The sequence below is a fragment of the Nothobranchius furzeri genome, chromosome 2 (genome assembly GCF_043380555.1).
Source record: "Nothobranchius furzeri strain GRZ-AD chromosome 2, NfurGRZ-RIMD1, whole genome shotgun sequence".
Classification (NCBI taxonomy): Eukaryota; Metazoa; Chordata; class Actinopteri; order Cyprinodontiformes; family Nothobranchiidae; genus Nothobranchius; species Nothobranchius furzeri.
In genome coordinates, this window is record NC_091742.1 from 25,978,325 (window position 1) to 26,001,717 (window position 23,393).

The 23,393-nt window shown below is 41.1% G+C and overlaps 1 protein-coding gene across 4 annotated transcripts in view; it reads left to right on the forward strand.

Moving 5' to 3' along the window:
• Window positions 1–23,393, forward strand: part of coq8aa (coenzyme Q8A, genome duplicate a) — a 63,275-nt gene that overhangs the window by 26,226 nt on the left and 13,656 nt on the right. For 2 of the 4 annotated variants that reach the window (XM_070545304.1, XM_070545311.1), the window contains exons 6-13: window positions 183–282; window positions 2,531–2,568; window positions 2,648–2,823; window positions 3,043–3,247; window positions 6,917–7,018; window positions 8,326–8,397; window positions 8,931–9,142; window positions 20,895–21,001. In XM_070545304.1, the coding sequence (XP_070401405.1) occupies window positions 183–282; window positions 2,531–2,568; window positions 2,648–2,823; window positions 3,043–3,247; window positions 6,917–7,018; window positions 8,326–8,397; window positions 8,931–9,142; window positions 20,895–21,001 (1,012 nt within the window). Of the gene's footprint in view, window positions 1–182; window positions 283–2,530; window positions 2,569–2,647; window positions 2,824–3,042; window positions 3,248–6,916; window positions 7,019–8,325; window positions 8,398–8,930; window positions 9,143–16,378; window positions 16,519–16,608; window positions 16,803–20,894; window positions 21,002–23,393 lie in introns of those variants that run through there. The other 2 variants (XM_054748359.2, XM_054748360.2) reach the window with 2 other exon arrangements.

The following is a 23,393-nucleotide window of genomic DNA, read 5'->3' on the forward strand; positions in this document are numbered from 1 at the left end:
GCAATGTTGTGCTGAGGCTGCAGGGAAATGATGGCTCTTGTGTAACAGACATATTTGTGGAGGCGTGGTTGTGCAACACCATTCCAGGGTCTTAATCCATCTTTCTGAATGTATTAAAAACAAAACATTTAGATTTGTGTCTCTGGCGGGAAAAGGATAAACCTCTGTGTGTGTTTCTGCAGCACAAGTCTTGGAAGAAGATAAAGAACATGGTTCACTGGTCGCCGTTCGTCATGTCCTTCAAGAAGAAATATCCTTGGATCCAGCTGGCGGGGCATGCCGGTACGTGGACACCGTGCAGAGCGTCCCCTCACACATCAGGACAGCTGCTTCACTGCTGTGCTGCATAACCCCGTCACTTTCTAGTTTAGCTCATTTCTCAACACACTCATACATGTTTATATTTATATTTCTAGACTGCTTGAATCAGTGTACTACAGTGTACTGCATGTTGGTATAGTTTTTTATTCTATTGTTTTTAAACTTGTTACTTTTTACCTGTACTGTCCACTTTCTGCCGTGACAATGACAATTTCTCACTCACGGGACGAATAAAGGACGATCTTATTTTATTCACAGAACCAAAATACGTCTGTTTAGTTTAGATATTTGAGATTAGGATTATACAGCAGGGTCTGCTTTCAGTAGGCACCTTAAAGGGATTTTTTTTGGGCTATTTTGAAATGACATCTTTATGAAAACCTCTATTCTGAGAAATTGGCTGTGTCCAAATTTAGGGCCAGCATCCTTGTGAGGACTTTGTCAGAAATATATTTATAAAACAAAAATGCAATGTCACGTTGTGGGTTGGAGGAGTAGGACCCAATACGCAGATACGCAGAATGACACGAGGCAGGAGAGGATGTAAAATTAAACATTCTTTATTTAGAATGAAGAGTCCAAAGAAAACCTAGTAGGGCACGAAGCCAAAACCTATGGGCCATTCCCATCTGTACCGAGTCGGCCCGGGCCGGGTAGCGTAGGTTGTTTACATATCTGGGTGGCCTGGTATTTTTCCGGGCCAACCAAGGCTCATTCTCAGCCCTCTTCTCGAGGGGGTCTGCTTCAGGCCGACCAGGGCCAACACACCCACTGCTGACAGCAAATTCACACCTTCCATTAGAGCAAGCCTCTGATTGGTGGGTAGAATCAGCCCACATGGGCTTAAGACAAGGATGTGTGGAATCAACCGGGCCAGGCTGGGGCCGACTGGGGCTACCCGGCCCGGGCCGACCCGGTACAGATGGGAATGGCCCACTAGAGACCTAAGAGGGAGGGGAGGGACAAAGCAATGCTGACAAGGACAATGGACCAACAAAACCTTGAGACGCAGACAGGGTTATATACACAAGGGCAGGATGATTGGGAGATGAGCTGCAGGTGCGTGGGAAGAGAGAAACCTGGTGAAATCAATTTACTAATCAGGGAGAGGAAACTAAGCTGAGGAGCGGAAGTAAAACATGACCTATGAATAATAACCAAACCTAAAGACTAGAAGAACAAGACAAATAACTAATGATCTAAGGAGAAAAGGAGAACTAATAAACCGGTGGGGAAGGACCAAGGAAGGAACCTGAACCAATGAAAACTACAGGGAAAATTTTGCTAGATAATATAAATACAACGAAAACTAAAGAATAAGTGAACCTGGGAAACCTGGTGGGAGCTGGAGACAAGAAGGGGCACAGGAAGCTTAGGTACACATGAGGGGGATCCTAGAGGGACACCTGGAGGGGTTGGAGACCTAAAGGGGCACAGAAACCTAAGGGGAGAACCTGGAGTGGGCTGGGGAACACAAGGAGACACATTAGGGGAACCTAGAGGGGGGGCTGGGGAACACATGAGGGGGATGCAGGATGCAGACCATGACATGCAAACACAAAAGCCCAACAACCCAACCGCATAAAGCTTTTTAGTATTACACCACCAGATATTAATATATTAACATTTAAAACTGTAATCCTCTCATGCTTCGTCCATCTTTATTGCAAGAACGAAAATCTCCTATTTGGTCTGCAAGGAATTCTGGGATAGCCTTTGCCAGTGAGGATACTGCAGACCCGTCCTTAAAATTTGAGAAAATTGAGGACATATTTTGAGTATCCTTTGAGTTTGCACAGCTTCTCAGTGACGTAACTAACCTTAAAATGTGGCCTAGGAAGGATGCAGACACAGCCATAGACTTTAAATCCTGCAGGACTTACAAAGTGACTTCAGCACAGACTGAGCTGTTTAAAAGATGGCCGCCTTTAACTTTGGTTTTGGCTGAACCATTAACTAGCCATTAGCGCATCATTCTGGTAGGATGTACTCTTTCTCTGAATCGATCTACTGGTAGTGGTTATTTAAAACTTTTACACAGAAACACTTTTCAAAAACGGCAAAGAAATTCCCTTTCAGGTTCAGCCACAAAAACTGATTTAATTGTAAATGTTTTCTCTTGTGTAAAGGTGATGTAATTCACAGCTATTTGTTTAGTTTACCTTTAAAAGTGACTTAGCCTGACAATGAAAGTCTTGCTGTTTTACAGGGAGTTTCAAGGCAGGAGCAAACGGCCGAATATTAAAGGTAAGTTCATCTGTTTTTGACATCTCCATCCTTTAGCTTCACTGGTTTTAAATGCTCCTCTGTTCATGTTGTTCTGTAGAAACACTGCGAATGCGAGCAGCGCTGTTTGTCCCTGTTGATGGACGATGTGCTGCGTCCATTCGTTCCTGGTTACCATGGAGACATAGAGAAAGATGGGCAGAAATACAACCAGATGGAGGATCTGTTGGCAGAGTTTGACTGTCCGTGCGTGATGGACTGTAAGATGGGAGTAAGGTGGGAGATCTGGTTAAACTGTGTTTCTTGGCTCAACAGACCTGTTTTTTTAATGAGTCTGGCACATTCTAGGAAATTACAAACAAATCTTTATTTAAAAAAAAAGCTCAGGTAAAGATTTGTGGCTGTTCAGAAATAAATATCTAAAAATGAGAAGTTCGGACTCTCATCCACACACAGTTTTTTTCCTGCTTCACAACTCTCAAACTCGTGTTTCAGAACCTACCTGGAGGAAGAACTGACCAAAGCTCGTAAGAAGCCCTCTCCCAGACCTGACATGTATCAGAAAATGGTGGAGGTCGACCCCGGCGCGCCCACATTGGAGGAGAACGACAAGAAGGCGGTGACCAAACCGAGATACATGCAGTGGAGGGAGACCATTAGCTCAACAGCCACTCTGGGATTTAGGATAGAGGGTGTTAAGGTAAGACTGACGAACAGAAACGTGTGGGTGGCCTTCCTTCCCTTCTTTCTTTCTTTGGGTATGATGTCACTTCCTGTTTTTCCCAGAAACTTCCTCTGAAGTGTGTTGTTGACCACCTCGGTGGTACACAGGGCCTGTCGGCAGCAGCTGTGTAGCTCTGCACCTGGCGCTGACACTTGCTAATCTCTTTGTCTCGCTCAGTCTTGGCTATATAAGGACATTCATGGCCTCCCAGTGATCTGTTGCCATGACGCTGAGGATTATTCCCTGAAACATAAATGAGGTTTTGGTTATGTTTGGAGAATTACGTGTGAATCTTTGGTTTTTATGTCCGTAGCGATGTGTTTGTTATAGATGTGGAAAATGTGGGATAATTAGGTTTGATGTGTGTGTGAGACAGAGATGAGCAGGCTGCTCAGACTTACACCAAAAAGGGAGAAAAAATGTTTTGCCTACAAATATTACCTTGTTGCCTGGCAGCAGGCAGGATAAAATAAGCTCATTTTCCACTCTGCACCACCTAACTGACAACCATCACTGGTCCTGTGGAAATCTGTTTCTGGCCCGCATTGTCTCCTCTTACAAGACCACAAACACCTGACACTGACTTTAGGACAACTGTTGACACGAGTTTTAATCCTTCATGGCCTAACGTCACCGTTTTACCCCCTCTGACTGCTGCAAAAGCACAATTTACCATTTCTTAAGCAAAATCTATTAGAAACACCAACAGTAACACAGTTCAACATAAAATCACAGTCTACATGAAGCTGTCACTGTCATGTTGAAGCACTAGACAGAAAGTTATTTGAAGAACTATCGTTCAAACCCATTTCAAACAACTACAAGAAACACCGCCTGTTTGGGAACAAAATACATGAAAATGAGAGGTTTGCTCAAAATGTTTCTCTTACCAGTATCCTACTGAAACCAGTACAAGCTTGTGTTTACTTCCACATTTCTACACTAAGAAGGGAAGTTAGCATTTTAAGAGGCTCTGCCTTGATCATTATTGATACATTCCTTCTTGTGAGACTTGGTGTTAGGGATTTTATCAATATGTTTAGCAATAACCCATTTCCTGTAGTCGAAGAGAAAAAGAGACAATGAGACAACGAGTCAACCAGTTATAACTGTGGCATACGCACGAGGCAAAATGCCCCGGACATCTGGTCACAGACTTTATTTAAACGGAAAGATAAGAATGGGAGTGAGGTCATTGTGTGAGAGAGAGAGTCAGTGACTACGTTTACATGAAGCCAATATCCGGGTTATGATCGGGTTAAGGTCGGTATTCGGGTTTCTGGGTTGATCAGAATAACCCGTTTACAAGCATAAATAGAAAGAGTTACCCTTAACTTGCATAACCCGATATAAATGCGGACGTTGGGGTAGCGTCAGGACGTATGGACTACGTCCAGCAATATGCGTCATATTTCGCTGTGTCTGTACTTTCAGCCGTCAACAAAAGACTAAATGTTCATACTTTTCACCAGACCGATGAAGACACGTTTCCTCGTCACACCAAAAGTGTGGTGCTGTGCCGCGACTCGCCATGTTGCTCCCAACTTGTTGTTTACTTCCGGTGTTCTGGCGCATACAAGACGTCTCGCTACTCAAAAGACCAAGATTCCTTGCGAACAGAGCATGCGCAGAACACACGCTTCGATGGGGATATCCCGATATGTGTTTACACGACCAAACATTCGGGTTAGAAAAGGATTACCCCAGGTGTAGTAACCGGGTTTTTAAAAACCCGGCTATGAGCATATCCGGGTTTTTGGCGGTGTTTACAAGGACCTGCGGAACCGGGTTATTGCGAAAATTCGGGTTTTAAAAGGGTTACTGGCTGCATGTAAACGCACTCGCTGAGTGCGTTTACATGCAGCCAGTAACCCTTTTAAAACCCGAATGTTTGGTCGTGTAAACGCATATCGGGATATCCCCATCAAAACGTGTGTTCTGCGCATGCTCTGTTCGCAAGGAATCTTGGTCTTTTGAGTAGCGAGACGTCTTGTATGCGCCAGAACACCGGAAGTAAACAACAAGTTGGGAGCAACATGGTGAGTCGCGGCACAGCACCACACTTTTGGAGTGAGGAGGAAACTAAAGCACAAACAAACGTGGTCGCTTTCTCTTCCGAACTGGGAAACATGTTGTTGTTTTCACGGATACCAGAACAAGAAGAACCGGAAATGAGGCATATTGCGTCTGGACGTAGTCCATACGTCCTGACGCTACCCCAACGTCCGCATTTAAATCGGGCTATGCAAGTTAGAGGTAACTCTTTCTATTTATGCTTGTAAACGGGTTATTCTGATCAACTTAGAAACCCGAATGCCGACCTTAACCCGATCATAACCCGGATATTGGCTGCATGTAAACGTAGTCACTGTGTGTATGTGAGACAAGAATATGTGTGTGTGTGTGGGAAGAACAGTGTGTGGGTGTCTCTGAGTGTGAGGATGCTTCAGGACATTTGTTAACAGGATTAAAGCAATGAAATATAAAATTTCCATAACACTTGGGTTAACTCTTTGGTGTTTAAAAGGAGACAAAATCTCCTGGTAGCAAAGAAAAACAACCGGAAAAACCTGTAAATTATTATTACTGAGAATAACCAGTTCATCTTTTTAGTGCAAAATTTCTAGAAATATCTGCATCCTTTGTCCCCTTCTTACCTCGTTCTCCTACGTGCTTAGAGCAGAATGTAATTTTAGTTTAAGGCAAAAACGTTTATGCTCAAAGCAACACTTAAAAGTTTCACACTTGTCCCTCCTACTGGTTGAAAGCAGAATTAAAACTGCGGTGTTTGCGAAAACACGTTGGAAAATCAGTCATTACCAACATTTTCAATATTGTCCGACGAAAAACTCTTAAGTCGTCTGCCAATTATGAACAATGTGCCAAAATAAAACGACCTTCCTGAAAACCACAAATTGCAGACTCTCTGCTGACATTTAGTTTAAAAGGATTTCATCAGATTATTGTCACAGTTAAAACATGCATGACACGTAAAGGTCAGAGGTCACTACAAACACTCTTTTAAATAAATACAAATCTGAAGCCCGCGACATTGTCCCAAGTGGTTCAAAAATGCCCTGCATGAATCATTCACATATCTGCTAGTTTGGCAGGGGTGGCTCAAAAGTTTTCACAAACTCTCCCCAACGTTCGTAAACAACCTTGCCGCAGACTGCTGTAGCTAGTGCTAATGCTAAATGAGCTAATGCTAAAATGAGCCAACAAAGCCAGGTCACTCATAATTTCATAGCTTCCCTCGGCTCCCTCAAGCTATTGTAGGCCACGCCGATGTTCACTTTGGTTTTAGCTTTTTACCTGGTCTCCAAAGGCATTACTCTTTTTCTTTTACTTCCAGGCTCTGCTATGATACCAACTGCTAGCCTTTAAATTAGCTACTAGCACAGTAAACAACTATTGCTGTAAAGCAGGTAGAGACCAGTGTTCCTACTTGAACCACAAAACAGTTTCTGGTCATCAGAGGGCTACAGAGTGCAGTCTAATGTGAATTTGCACAAGTTTCTGGCTGAAGAACCACTGAAACCAGTTTGAAAGCAGTAGCTTAAAGTGTAAAAAACTCTTTAGTACAAATAAATTCCTCACAATGTCAGATCTGCAGCTGACATGCTGTTGTGATCTCTGCTGCAGAAGGAAGACGGGACAGTGAACAGAGACTTCAAAAAGACAAAGACAAGAGAACAGGTGACTGCAGCCTTCCACGACTTCGTTAAGGGAGATAAAGACATTCTGGTGAGTGCATTTTACACATTTTTAGAACATCGACAGAAATACACACAAGCTATTTTATGTTAACATTACAGAGTCTTGGTTTCTCTTCCTGAGAACTGACATTAACACACGCGATGGGTACCGAATTCGGTACTTTTTCAGGTACCGACCGAATTCCATAGTACCGACTGAGCACCGATTCACGTCATTTGAAACGGTGCCTTGTTTCGGTACCCGTCCTTCATAACGAGAACTTGCCTAGACAGCTGCGCATGCGCAAGAGCGTTATGTCGTCGGTCGCTGCGAGCCAGTTGTAAACAGAGCAGCATGGTAGAAAGAACGCACGCTAAAGCTTGGGTCCACTTCACTAAATGTGATGGGTAACTGGGTGATGATGAAACCAGCGACAACGATCTAAGTGAGACATCCTCATCTTAATCTGCTCCGGTAGGTAAATAAAATGTTTAAGATAATGTTAGCTTGATATGTTAGCTTCCGTTCCGCTAATGGTGCGTTCGCTTTCTCCTCGGAACTCCGATTTTCCGACTAGAAGAACATGAACGCGCTCTAAAGTTTGGCTTCACTTTACAAAAGGTGACGGGTGATTGGGTGAAGATGAAACCAGCGACAGCGATCTAAGTGTGAGGCATCATCGTTTAAATCTGCTCCAGCAGCTAAATAAACTGTTTAAGATAGCGTTAGCTTGATATGTTAGCTTCCATTGTTATCAGCTAAAGGCTGCGTTCGCTTTCTCCTCGGAAATTCTAACTTCCCAGTAGGAAAAATCAAATGAAAACGGACGGCAAAAGGAATGAAGATACACAGTAAATTTAGTTCACAGTAAAGATGTTTGCTTCAGTTTAATTATCAGCTTATAAAACTACAAGGACGATGTTAAAATACAAACAGTTGAATGTTATTTATCGTGATATTTATCAAATATGGTTATAAATTGGGAAAAATATATATTTAATTATAAAAGAGAATTAAAATAATAAACACTCAAAAGTATCGAAAATTGGTACCGTTAAGTACCGGTATCGATTCCTAGGTACCGGGAATTAGTACCGAATCGATTCAAATGTCAAAGGTACCCATCCCTACTTAACACTGATGAGCCAAAACAACCGTAAACTCTGTTTCACACTAAGACGTATTAGAGAGGAAGAAGTCAATGATAGTGTGTTTTTGTGTATCCCAAATATTATATCAACTGAATGACTACAGTAGTACTAAATGTGTGTTGCTTTAGAGAAAAGAACATTTGTAATCCAGGCTGAATTAGATGAAACGATGTGAAAATCAGTGGTTTATTTATGTTTTTACAGAACCAATATCTAACAAGACTAAAAGAAATACGAGACACTTTGGAGACCTCCTCTTTCTTCAAAGCTCACGAGGTAAAAAAACTCAAAAAAGCCGCAAATGATACAGTTTAAAGCTGATGTATAACTTTTACACAGAAACATATTAAAATGTCTGAAGTTTTGCTTTAGTTCAGGGTCATTCTTGTCTTTGCCTCATAGAAAATGAATTAGAATTGATGCTTTATGATTTTGCATGAGCTGTTGTTGTGTGCTGTGTGCACGCTGTGGGTGATTGCAGACTCTGTTGCATTGCTGAGTAAATGTGGTAATGGTTTCAGCTACCCAGAAGGCCTTGAGGCCCAGGAACTAATGTGTGAATTAGTTCTAGTTGTTTATTGTGTTATTTCCATATTGTTGTAAGCACACCAGATCCATCATTAGAGCATATTTCATCACGACCATACATTTTTATTTTTACACGTTCACACACACACACAAGCACACATGCTGTGTTCCAGGTCAGCATGACAAAACGAGAAGTGAAATAGTGTTTTGAGAAGAAAAGCTGGCCTGTAGCGTTGACTAAAAGAGTTCTGTTTAATCCGTCGCTTCCTGTTTTCACACAGGTGATTGGCAGCTCCTTGTTGTTCGTCCACGACAGCAAAGGACGAGCCAAAGTCTGGATGATCGACTTTGGGAAAACCACGCCTCTTCCCGCTGGAGACCAGCTAACCCACCGAGCGTCATGGGTAGAGGGGAACAGGGAGGACGGCTACCTATTTGGACTTGATAGTTTGGTGGACATCGTTTCTTCCATGGTGAACTCTGAAACTGAAAAGTGAGGGTTTCATCTTTATCCATGAATATTTATGAGTCCAAGTGAACTTCTGAACACACAACCTCTGCGCTCTCGGTAAGGATTCGGACTTTCTGGAGGACCTCTTCACTGATCTTTGAACTCATGTTGGAAACCACATCCTCCTGGACATCCCAGTTCCTTACAAGTGGAGCTAATAACATGACATGGCTCGGTTCCCCTTTAATTTGTACACTTTTTAAGCTGTGATGTCAAATAAACAAAATGAGAGTCCGCACACTTCAAACTTCCACCTTCATCAGGAATTGAGAAGGTCTCTGACCGAAAGCTTGACCAGTAAACTCCTACATCGCAGAGTGAAGTGTGCGGATTCTCATTTTGTTTATTCCACTTTTTGATGCAGCACCTTTTCCCAGATGAGCGGTGACTCCTTCTACTCTAAGCTGTGATGTCAAAATGTCTTAAAGGTCAAAAATTAACCCTAATCCATGAAAAAAATAAACCTTTTACTAAAAACATTCCTCCCTTTAAATAACAATAATTTGGATTAAATAAATCTAAGATCCATCTCTCCAGAAAGGCTCAAACCCTGGTATTGTTCTGGATAATAATCTTATTTTAGGTAAATACTCACGCACAATTTACCCTCACGAGAACTATAAAGCTTGGTTTATGCTTGACGCATTTGGTTTCCGCTTGGTGATGCGTCTCACGGATGGAACGCGCTTCACAACTCGCAGTGTTTATGGTTCATGCGGCTTGTCTCTGAGGTGAGCCAATATTCTCCCAAACTGTAGGGGGCAGCATGGAGCTCTACGGCATGCATCCAACACTACACCATAGTAGAAGTAGAAATTACTGTTGTTTACAACATGGCATTCCAGCATTTTTAACAGCGTCCTTGTCTTTTCCGACAGAGCGAGCTATTTCCCTCCAAGAATTATTAACAACATGTTGATCACGGTGATCTCTGAGAGCTGAATCATACAAATGTCTGTATTTACGAACCCCTGCCATACTAGTTCTTGCCGGTCCGCCATGTTTTTCCGCGTCTGACCGTCCGCGTGGTTAGAAAATTTCCTAGGTGCGCGGTGCGGAAAGTTTGGGCCGTGCGGAGGCGCGGTGGAGGGGCGTGGTTGTTAAAATGACGCAATTTTGCCGCGCGGAGCCGTGCGGACCTCGCGGACGCGTCAAGCATAAACCAAGTTTAAGGAAAGCATTAAATAAGTCAAATTCCCACGATCAAAATAAGAAAACAAACACACTCATCCCAAACTCCATCTTCAGAGGCAATTCTTTGGTCTTTCATATAAATAGTTTAAAAATAGAGGAGTTTGTTTAAAATGAGCACTTCCTGGTTGCACTCTAAATCTTTTAACACGCCAGCACTTATGCAATCTTACTTTTTTATGAAAGATTCTATAGTCACAGAAAAATGGTTGAGGTTTGAATTTTAGACTCTTACATCTGATTTAAAGTGGCAGTCTTGATTATTTCAGCCCAGGTAGAACAACGCATATAAACGCGTATTTATTTGCTATCTGGTGACAAAATATGAGAACTCTGATTTCTGAACTGCTGTTCAACACTCAAAGCTTTCAGAAGGGTTGGTGTTTTAAATCATGTTTGCTTTTATTAAATCCAACCTTTAAATGTCAGTTTCTATCATTTTAAACTGTAGAGATGCAAAAAATGTCAGAATTCTGTATTAAATTTAAATTAGCTTCGTCGTCGTCGTCTTCCTCCGCTTATCCGGGTCCGGGTCGCGGGGGGCAGCATACCAACTAGGGAGCTCCAGACCGTCCTCTCCCCGGCCACCTCCACCAGCTCCTCCGGTAGGACCCCAAGGCGTTCCCGGACCAGATTGGAGATGTAACCTCTCCAATGTGTCCTGGGTCGACCCGGGGGCCTCCTGCCGGCAGAACATGCCCGAAACACCTCCCCAGGGAGGCGTCCAGGAGGCATCCTGACCAGATGCCCAAACCATCTCAACTGACTCCTTTCGATCCGGAGGAGCAGCGGTTCTACTCCGAGTCCCTCCCGAATGTCCGAGCTCCTCACCCTATCTCTAAGGCTGAGCCCGGCCACCCTACGGAGGAAACTCATTTCGGCCGCTTGTATCCGCGATCTCGTTCTTTCGGTCATTTCCCAAAGCTCATGACCATAGGTGAGGATTGGGACGTAGATCGACCGGTAAATCGAGAGCCTGGCTTTCTGACTCAGCTCCCTCTTCACCACGACAGATCGGCTCAGCGTCCGCATCACTGCAGACGCCGATCCAACCTGTCGATCTCCCGATCCCTCCTACCCTCACTCGTGAACAAGACCCCGAGATCCTTAAACTCCTCCACTTGAGGTAGGACCCCTCCCCCGACCCGGAGTTGGCAAGCCAAATTAATAAATTAGCTTAAATCTCTTAATGCAAAAGTTTAGCTCTTTAGTTTCCTACATAAATGTTAACGTAAAACTGCTATTTCGTGCCTTTCATGTTTCGTCATATTAATCTGCCAATAACATGAGCTCAATTCAACAGATTAAAATACAATCTGAAATGAAAAAATCATTTGTGAGTACATTTAAAATCCGACATTTTTCCCTGTCTAGATGTTAATTCACTCTTAAATAAAGATCTTCAATTTGGACTTTTTTTTCTTCCAGAATCATAATTTTCCAGATTCTAAGATGTTTTAATGATTGTTCTCTGGGATAAATCTGGTATCAGCAGATCGGTGCTGTGCGAAAATCAAAAATTAATATTGGGCCAAAACTCGACTTAGATTAAAAATTTCACTTAGTTTTTTTGTTTTTTGGGTCACTAACTACCGCTGCAGCACGTTATCAGCATAACAGAAACTTGGCCTCAATGTTTTTAATCTTCTAGATACACAAGTTGTGTTTTCACTTCTGAAATATTCAAATAAAAACATCAGCTCATAGAAAACAGCACACATGTTTTATGCGTGTTGCAGTATTGGTGATTTAAAATCATGCATTTCAATCCAAATCTTCAAGACTGCCACTTTATTTAGTCACAGTTACTGATAAAATAAATTTCTATATATTTTTTTACATTTTTATTTTCCCATTTTTAAACTATTATAATTTTAGTGGTGGAGGTTGTACAAATATGTGTGTTTTTACTCCTAAAATCACAAGATTGTGGAATGGAATCTGGTTTCTTTTATTCATTTCCAATGAAACCCTAAAGACTGAAAGCTCAGATTGGGTTTATAATCTGGTCGCTGGTTGAGTTTAATTCACTCTAATCTGGTAATAATTAAAACGTCAGAGGAGCAAAAACAAAAGAAGGTTTCTGGTGCCGTTGTGCTTTTGTTGCCTTTCTCTGGGGTCCTACGGGGACGGCTGAGGAAGTACAGGCGCCGTTATTTAGTTCTGTAGAGTTTTATTTTCTGTAACATTATTATAATCTAATCCAGTGGAACACTTACAGCTATGAACAATCTTATTTAAGCTACACCGTGCCTTAACCTGTCAAAGCCAAGTAAGAAAACTAAAACATTTGTGTTTAAATGTACATTTTTCCCTTATAAATGTGGGTTTCTGTGCGTAGTCTTATCAAGGGTGCATGTTATTAACTTCTTTAAACATTTTTTTATTATTTGTAATTTGCTCTGTTTTTATTTAAACTATATTATATTTTTGTTTTAGTTCACTGGGGGCTTTGAAAACTTTACATTTTGTTCTCTAGCATCTTGTTTTACAATACGAGTGTCGTTTCAACTCCAAATATAAACCAGAAGATATTCAAGAAATATAAATCTGTTCAGCTTTGTTTCAAAAAGACCAACAACGTGAGAGGAAGAGGCATTTGCACAGGTTCTTGGTGTTTTCTATAAGAATTTGCTGTTAAGTAGACAAGGAAGGACTGCAGCCTCACGGTGTGCCTTTAGAAAATAACATGTGGGGGAACAATTCCACTAGTGTGTCTTTTCTTTAGACTCTTCCAGTAGATATAAGTTGTAGTTAGTATTTAGGACCTTTAACCTGACGCATGTTACCTCCTGTGTGACCGTGCAGATGCTCTAAGTGTTGCTGGTTTGTGTATTTATTATTTGGACGGTGTCTTTGAAAATACAGTTATAGAAACACCCGTGTCTATATGTTATCTATCTATCTATCTATCTATCTATCTACCTATCTATCTATCTATCTATCTTACTATCTTATCTATCGTCACATTGAGGTGTGGGTGGCGGCGGACCATGTGTGGTGGAGCTGACCAGGAGGCAGGAATGCAGGCACGGATAACATAAAAACGGATTTAACAGCAGAGGATACAGCGAGAACAACAACTCACACACACAAGACGGGAGGTATAAATACACAGGGAGCAATCAGGAACACGTGGGCAGGTTAACAAGGGGCAGGTGAGACCAATAAAAACTAATCAGGGGCAGGAGAGATAGAGGGAGATAGGAGCAGATCGTGACATCTATCTATCTATCTATCTATGCTGATGCTATACCCTACCCACAGTAAACACTGTTTGCATAAGCTTTATTTGCCATTCAAATCACACCTGCTGTCCACAACAGTAGCAGCAGCATCCGGAGCAGGTAGGAAGGATGTGATTCCAGCTTTACTCTGATGTTCTGCACATGAGTCTTACGCCTTTTTAATGTGAAGTTTGAGCCTAAAGTCTACTTCTCGTGGACATTTCTGCATCAGTTCTTCACCAGTTGAAATACAATTTTTAATAATAATAATAAATTTGATTTATAAAGCACTTTACATTTGAAACAAATCTCAAGGTGCTACAAGGTTAATTTAACCCGAAAGCTCTGGTAAAAAGAATCGTTTTAAGACCAGATTTAAACGCACCAATCGTCTGTGGTATCCTCAGATGCCCTGGGAGGGAATTCCAAATTCTGGGTGCAGCTGGGAAAAAAGCTCAAAACGAGGCGAGCGGTTGTCCACTGATCGGACGGTGAGACGCTCAGTCCCCAGGAAGTGACCTGGGGTAGCCCATGCCACCCTTGGAATCTTACTGGCCACCCCAGGTGCCACCACACTAATTTACCTTTAAATAGGCTTTTCATTGTCCACAAAAGGGTTGGGGGTAAAAAAAAAAAAAAAAAGCATAACCATTGGTGCCACCCATGCACAAAGCTGTGCCTCACCTGGGCCACCCCATTTTAAAAGATCTGGACACGCCACTGTCAGTCCCTGTGCCAAAGACTCCTTGGGCAATTTTTAATCAGAGTTTATCTTGTTTGGTGTACCTTCAACATGTGGCTCATTTAGATCAGAAAATATGATTTTATTGAGTTTACATCGTTTTACAGGAGATGGGCAGTATGCGCTTATTTCACAGTGATAAAAGTGTCCTTACAAAACAGGATTAGGTGCAGCATAGCGCCCCCTGCTGACACCTCGCTGACACTGGTAAACGGACAAGATGCTTTTACTGCGTGAGCGACCTCTGGGTTTCATTACAAAAATACATAATTTTACTCTAATTAAAATTTTTAAATACACATTTCTGTTTAACCATTTATGATCAGGTCACTAAATCAGAGCTTGTTTTATTCTTTAGAATAAAATGAAACATACACTGGACTAAAATGAATGATCAAACAAAAACAAAATTGAATAAACTACAAAAACTTTAGAAAAGAAAAACAAAGCATGAGAATGTCAGGATAAACATTCTTAGAATAAAGATTATTATTGGTAGTAGTTGTTGTAGTATAGTGTTATTACCCCACCCCCCAAAAAATAAACGTGTTTTTGTTTCACTGTACAGTAAATAGCTTCAGGTTAAATAGTGAGGCTAACTTTTGACCCAGATGTTTACTGTGATTATGAACAATAAAAGAAACTGCAACTAGGGCAAATAAAGTAGAGGTTGTGTGTGTGTGTGTGTTCATCTTCTTATCTTAAAGATAAGAGGAACACACACACCTTCAACAGATCCAAAATGGTAGAAAAACAACAAAAAACGCTGCGATGCCTCCATCTCACCAGAAGATGGTAGCATAGACTCGTTGTTATTCACTGTTCAACCTCGTCAACAGACGCATTAAGTGGGAAGATGTTCATATTATCAAACTTAAGAGTTGCTTTTTGCTTGATTTCCTGAAAGTTGTTAGTTTTTAGCCACATGCGTCTTAAGGAGACCTCAGGAGCCAGCAGAAGTAGTGTGTTACACAGAGATAAGCGAATATCCACTCTGCAGTTTGTTTTTCGCGTGGAAACAGGAGGCAGGTCTCCTCAAGGACCAATCAGAAAAGAGGGCGGGTGGCAGAGGGCGGAAAAAACACGCACACGAATTTCAGCTGGTTTCCGCGATCTGGTCCATTTGGCTCGATTCACAAAACCGTTCTTACCCAAAAACTTGTTTTCAGGCTGAGTTTTGACTATTTTTTTTAGTGTTTATACACGAACATTTAGTAATATGTGTAAACTTTTTTCATTTAGTTAGTATTTTAGACAAGGAAAATCAATGCTCAAATCAAAATAATTCAACAACTATAAAACCTTTAAATAAGAGAGGCATTGCAGTAAAACATTTGTCATTAAATAATAATAAACACCCAAAAGGCCTATTTAAACAAATAAATGGCTGATTAAATCAATTGTGCACTAAATATATTTTCCATTTTAAAATGCCCTATTAAGGTCTTGGGCGGCCGTGTCTGAACGAGGCGAGCGGTTGTCCACTGATTGGACGGTGAGACGCTCAGTCCCTGTGCCAAAGCATCCTTGGGCAAGAATCTGAAACCTAAAAATGTCCCCAGACCTAATCCAGATCGTAGTCCGCTGCTACTCAGGAATGAGTCAAATATATAGAATAATTCCCCCAAGGGGACCAATAAAGGATAAATTATTATAAGATGAGAAAACCTATTTGACAAACCTGTATTTGACAAATTATGTCAGTTTAAATTAATTTTATTGATGGTATTTATTAATAAAGATGTTTCCCTGCACAAAGGATTTAAAAGGAACAACAACAAAAAACAACTTTTGACAATTTTCTTGACTAGAGAAAACAGAAGCTGGTGTTATGTTGAGATGTGTTACCCAGTATAAATCTTCTACCTACCAGCAAAGTATGGCCATTTCTAGCCACTGATGCTGTCCAAAATGCACAAATTTTCACACATAATGGGAAAATAAATCACCAATTATGATGTAACGTGTCAAACATTTGAACATTCAGTTCACTCCAATGAGGCAGCACTTTGAGTCGGCTCGGTCACGAAACGACACTTCTCCCCCTCCACCATAAAAAAAAGAAAGAAACAGCGTCCTGCATATTTTAGACTAAACCAAGTCGATGCGTGGGTTTTCCTTCTGTGTTTATTTGGCAAAAGGGAAGTTTTAATGATTCCGAGGATAAAAGCTGAGGGTACAGGAAGGTGAACTGCACGGTAAGCGTTGCGCTCGGTTTTGTTTCCGCACGAGAGTCGGTGTGCCTCCAGCATGAAGTTGGTAAATAGGGTTTGACCTCGTGTTGACAGACAAGCTGGATTAAACGCTGTTGTAGCAGGAGGAGGAGAAAAGGAGGACTACCAGCTAAAGACAGCAACTTCTGCTGCCAGCAGCTCCAGCAGAAAAACATCCCAGTCCGTCTATTATATAACTAAACAGGCGTGTTTGGCTTGACCTCTGATAAAACCCATCAGCAGAGACCCTGCACCGCAGCTGCTGGCTGGTGAGTTACTCAGACACTAATATTTTTATACGTTAGCTCTCACAAATATACAATAAGAGACTTTGACCTTTTTATTACGTGCATTTACAGCATTCTTCGCCGTGGATTTAACCCCTGACTGAAGCAAACATGACTTGGTCAGCGTGCTGACGTATGGCGGCTGTGCTTGAGCTCACAACACAAACTTTAAGAACCCGTTCAGGTTTCTAAAAGCTGGTTTTTAAACCTCGAACTGATAAAATACTGAAACGCGTTTGTTTTTTTAGCCAAGTATCGTGGCTGGCGGAACTCTCGCGAGATAACAAGTCGGATTTTAGAGAATCAGAAGCGAGTTTTAGTGGAAGAAACCTCAAAAAAGGAAGTGAAACTGCGGCACTAGCACGTATTTAAAGTGGCTGTTGATTTAACGGTATTATTTATTAATATATGTAACATAAACAGAAGAGTTTGTTTACCAGTGTTGGGCCACATTACAAAAAATCTATTTTTCTATATTTAAAATGAGGTTATTATCGTTTATATTGGTTTAAATTATCAAATAATTGTCTTGTTTTTTGTTTAAAACACGTTGAAGATAAATTTTTAACAAGTAACAGTACAGCTACAAAAAGTTCAAAATTAGAAATGGACCAAAATTAAACAAATGAAAGCAAAAACGCAGCTGGTGATCGGAATATACTAATCTTGGCTTAATCTGTGACTTTCCTATCTAATAAAACATTGTATAAACATATAAAGATTGGTCCATTAATGCCTCAGTGCCAAGTAACAATAAAACAAATCAACCTATTTCTCAGTCCATCAGTGCTAATTCACACCTGTAATAATAGACTTTCCCTGTTTGGGTGCTTTTACTTTACAAGTTTCTAGGCTATTCAGAACTAAACAAAAACTTTATAATTATATTTCTTTCAGATAATTCAAAGTTAGCACATTTATTTTTCAAAATATAGATTGCATGTTTATTCTATAATATGTATATAGTATATTATTATAAACCTAGACCACAGTAGTTTATATCACTTCCTGTCGGCCGTTAGTTCTGTTATCTAATCCTATTTGCTAGTTTTGATTAGGTCACACAGTAAAAAAGAGCCCAGCCTATCTGTCTTGTTGTTCTAGTCCAGAGGAGAACGTGTTTTTTTTCACGTACCTCCTGTAAGTGATGGTGATGCTGAGGTGGCTCACCTCGGCACAGCAACGGGAAACATTTCCCCACCTTTTGGCTCAGGATCAGTAGTCAAGGGCAGGCAGTGGCGTTCTACTGTCGGCAAGCGGTGAACGTGTTCTTAACCACATTCAGACTGTGACTAACACCAAGTCGTTGTTTCCAAATTGGTACGTGAGGCAGACAACAGCTGAGGCTTACATTTGTGTATACACAGTTCAGCACATAGTAATAGAGCGTAGTGTAGACAAGCTAAAGAGCTTCCAATTATTTGTGTCTTTATAATAAGATGTTTATCATCTTTATAGCCTTCTATATTCAAAGTAATCAATTAATTTCTTCTTTTTTTTTTTGAAAGCATCAATGGCTTTAAGTTTGTGTTTAATACTATTAATTCGGGACACCTAGTTAAAAATCTGCTGGGGTTTTGGGTTAAAATAGCAGGATTACCGTAATTTCCGGACTATAGAGCGCACCTCAATATAAGCTGCACCGGGCGAAAAGCCGCAGATATTTACTGAATTGAAAACGTAGTTTAACTGGACGTAACTGATCAGTATGAAACAAAACGGACAATTTATTGATTAGTTTATTCATCGTCCTCCTGCGCACTGAAACCACTGAAGTCATCTTCTTCGGTGTCGGAGTTGAACAGCCTCAGAAGAGCTTCGTCACTACCTTTTCCGTGGCGATGTCAGTGTCGCTCTCCGTGTTGCTGTCATCATCCCCGGGTGAAGCTGGGGAAACAAGCAGCGCCGTTTCACTGTGAAAAAAATCCTCCTGGGCGCTTTCCGTAGCGCTCCTTTAACCATTCCTTCATTAGACTTTCCTGCATCCATCCTTTCTGGTTGACTAAAGCCGCACCTCGTTATAAGCCGCGTGGTTCAAAGCGTGGGAAAAAGTAGCGGCTCATAGTCCGGAGAATACGGTAGTAATATTATAAAGCTACTAAAAAGGCTATTTGTTTACAGACTAGCAAAAACAAGATTGAATAGAGAATGCTCGGAGCAAAAGTTCACAACAAATCCAAACAAACATGTTTATTAAGAAAACTATTACATAAAAGTACATACTTAATGCAGGAATAGGTATGCAAGCTGCTTTTTAACATATTTTATATCATCTTCTAAAACGATGATTTACTACTATGAAAACGTTCTGCTTTCCAGAGAGATCAAAGTTCGAACTTGTCAGTTCAAATTCACCAGGAACACTTTGATATGAACGTAAGAGAAAAGGCACTGAGTTAATTATTTCCATCTAGGGATGTAAGAAAATATCGATATGGCAATATATCGTGATATTTTTTCCAGCAATATTATATCGATATTCAAAAGCTGTGTATCGGAAATATCAATATGGCAATATATCGTGATATTTTTTCCTGCGATTATTACATCGATATTCAAAAGCTGTGTATCTAATTTTTGAAAGAATTTACAAGCAAACATTTGTGTATTTTCTTTTAGTTTTGTGCAATCCAATCGCCACCCGCTAGTTGGCAGCAGTGTGCAACGGGTTTTGTTTCCACCATTGAAATGTAAATCCCTCCATCATGGGTCAGATACCTCATGTTAAACATGTTACGTATCAATTTGGACTGTTTATTGAACATTCTTACAATAAAATCAGTAAAAAAATTGCTTGTAATGTCCGACTGAATGTATTGCAATATATCGTGATATATCGTATCGTCTCCCCTGTATCGTATCGCCAGAATTTCAACAATACACATCCCTGTTTCCATCCATCCATTGTCTGAACCCGCTTTGTCCAGGTGGGGTCGCGTGGGGGAAGCGAACCCAGGACCTTCTTGCTACAAGGCAACAGCTCTTAACCACTGCACCACTGCGCAGCCTGAGTTAATTATTTATCAAATATAATAATAATCAAAAAGTTTTTTTAACCTCACATTGACCTTATTTGTTACTATTGATTTGGCAAGTTAATGTGTCATATTTTTTTTTTTCATATTTAACCAGAAATAATTTAATTATGGAAATCTGCAAAACATATCCAGTTGAGTAATTCAATATTAAAATTGCAGTTTTTATTTATTTTTTATCCTAAAGCTATTTCAGTTATGAAAGCCACCATATATAACCAACAAAAATGTAATCAGATCAAGGATATCACTAATAAAATATGGGCGCATGATTTAAATATGTGTAAGAATGGCTTTCCATACAGGAATCCTAAGGAGGAAGATGACCTATATACTGAATCAGTGGTGTTTTTACACAGCCTGGCTGAGCTGAGGTCCTCTGCAGCCGCAGCAGTAAGAGCGCTGCCGTTTAGATACGAGCTTTTCATGTGTCCTCCGTTAACCTGAAACTCCACGTTTACTGTCGGGCCTTTGAGGAGAAAGTTTAATAGAAAGCAAACTCACAAACTCATCTCCTGTGTAAAAATAAAAGGGAGTGGAGCGACGAGCGGCGGTGAGCCTTGAACATGAACCCAACACGTGCACTGGCTTTGGCTCGGGGTCTGAAATGGAATCAATGCTGCACTCCTATGTCATTTCAGACCCAGTCTTGATCTCCACACTCATAGTGTGTGTGTGTGTGTGTGTGTGTGTGTGTGTGTGTGTGTGTGTGTGTGTGTGTGTGTGTGTGTGTGTGTGTGTGTGTGTGTGTGTGTGTGTGTGTCCAAACAGAACAGGGTGGAGGTCATGATTATTTATAGGCAGAGATTTAAAGTCAGAACAGCTGGTGTGTGTGTGTGTGTGTGTGTGTGTGAGAAGGTGCTTCTTTTGGCAGCATGTTGATGGCAAGTTTGATTCTTTGTATTTTGTCTCCTTGTTTCTGTGTCTTCTAAGAGTTTTCTGTTTCTCCTCTGCGTGTCTGGTTAGTGTTTGTGTAACACTGTGTGTGTTTTTCTGCGTGTGCAGACGCTGTCTGACATTTACTCTGTTTTCCCTCCAGTGTTCAGCCCATCATGGCGACTGATATGATGTTACTCATGCGAGGTTTGGCTAAATTGAGCCAGGCCGTCGTAGAGACTCAGAGCAACGCCTTGCGCAAGGGTACAGGCAAGTACATGGGAGCACCCCCCCCAAGTTATTGTAAATACTTGTAAACGGCTATTGTTGGTTAGGGGTTAAGGAGGCAGCAGAAATGTAACTTTAAAAACTCACAGTGCTTTCTAGTCATCAATTTAATTTTTGATTAAAATACCATTAACAGTTAAGACACACACACACACACACACACACACACACACACACACACACACACACACACACACACACACACACACACACACACACACACACACACACACACACACACACATTTTTTTGTTTTATTTATTGACACAGTAAAGGATTTTAATTCAGTTAATAAATAAAATCTTAAAAAGTTAATATATTTTATTGTAGTTCTGACATAAAATCATTCTCTAAGGTGAAAGTTTAGAATTGACAAAAGTCTTTAACTAGGCATCAAAATAAAAGTTCGACTGTCCTGTACAGGCTGGCTACAGTATAAGTCTCCTCCCTTTCCGGTCGCCTCACGGGTTCCCGGAAGAACGAAAAAATGAATGCAAGTCAACGGGGCTAAAAACTCCATTTTCTAATCCACTTTGCCTTACGCCCTGGATCGCACATCCTACGTAGGAGGTTGGAGATGAGGTTGGGGGTAACGGGGATCCCACCTCGTTGGTTCAGATCATATTTGTCAGATAGACAATTTAGTGTTCACATTGACAGCTTTTCCTCTCCATCTACGCTGGGGTGTGCCTCAGGGTTCGATTGTAGGGCCACTCCTATTCTCGATTTACTTATTGCCATTGGGGATGATTCTGACCAACCTTGGAATAAGTTATCACCTTTACACGGACGACTCAACACGCCTCCTTGTCGACTGTATTACCGCAGTTAAAGGCTGGCTGTCGGAGAACTTCCTTTGCCTTAACGAAAACAAGACCGACGCTATTCTTTTTAATCCAATAAATCCGAAGCCTGCACCTGGTGACTCCCCTCTACCGTTTTTAAATCTTAAATATCCAGTCTGGGAGTGAAACTTGACTCTGATCTGTTAATGAGTTCACAAATTAACTCTACAGTCCGGTCCTGCTTTTTCCAACTACGTCGCATCTTGCGCTTAAAGTCAATAATTAAACGACCTCAGCTGGAGTCTGTTGTTCACGGCTTTGTAACTACACGTTTAGACTATGCCAACTCACTACTTGTTGGTGTCAGCGCCTCAGCAATCGAGCGTCTACAGAGAGTGCAAAATGCGGCGGCTAGGTTCCTGACAAACACCTCGAGACGCTGTCACATTTCACCCGTCCTTGCACGCTTGCACTGGCTTCCTGTTAAATACCGCATCCAATTTAAGGTTTTGACCTTTGTCTACAACATTCTGAATGGTCAAGCGCCGGCTCATCTTTCAGGACTGATAAAGCCTTATGCTCCAACCAGAAACCTGAGATCTGCAGATCGTTTGCTTTTGTGCGTCCCGAAAATGAGGTATAAATCTCGTGGAGAGCGGGCCTTTGCGTTCGCTGCTCCTGAACTCTGGAACGCTCTCCCCCTTAGTGTTCAACAGGCCCCAGAACTGGGTCGATTTAAGTCGGTACTGAAGGCCTTCTTCTATCATTTAGCTTTTATTCAATGATCTAGCTTTTAGTGTTTTCACGTTTTATTGTGATTCTGCATTTTATTGTTGTACGTTTCTTTTACAGTTTTTATGATTTGACCTCCTACCTCCTATATGACTTTTATCTGTTTTTATCTTGGGGTTTGTCCTTTTTACTGTACAGCACTTTGGTCAGCTGTCATGCTGTTTTTAAATATGCTATATAAATAAACATGGTATGGTATGGTATCTGTTGTACTGCAATTCAAATGAAAAGTAATGCTGTGTCTTTCGACCATACCTGCCACGTGCTTTGAGATTTATCAGCTTGTAAAAGTTCGTAATTAGCATGGCTAGAAATCGGCACGTCGCATATGTAATGTCACCACATAATCTCCTCTCCCCTAGCGTAGCTGCTACTTACCAAAAGGCCAGATTTATGGTAGTTCTTTCTTCCTGTGGAAAGGACTTACATTTAGCTGAACTTACAGACATTTTCCTTCTGTTTTTTCCGTGTCTGGTTCGATGGCGTCACTTTCGTGAAGCGCATTTGTAGTCCTGGACTTATTTTCACACAAAACCTAAAATAGCCTTTCCCCCTGTTCTAAAATAAGCGCGTTCTTGGTATCAAAAAGCTTATTTAAAATTCACGGACATCATATGTGAAATCGATGGAACGTAATGAATTGGAAAACTCAGGGCAGACCAAGACACATTCGCTGTTATCAAAAGATCTTGTTCCATCAAAAGGAAAGCGGTAAAATTTGCTGAATTGCACCACACAAAAAAACCCACGATAAATGTTTTGGTAATGCTTCCTTTTACAGTTCCCTAATTACTAAG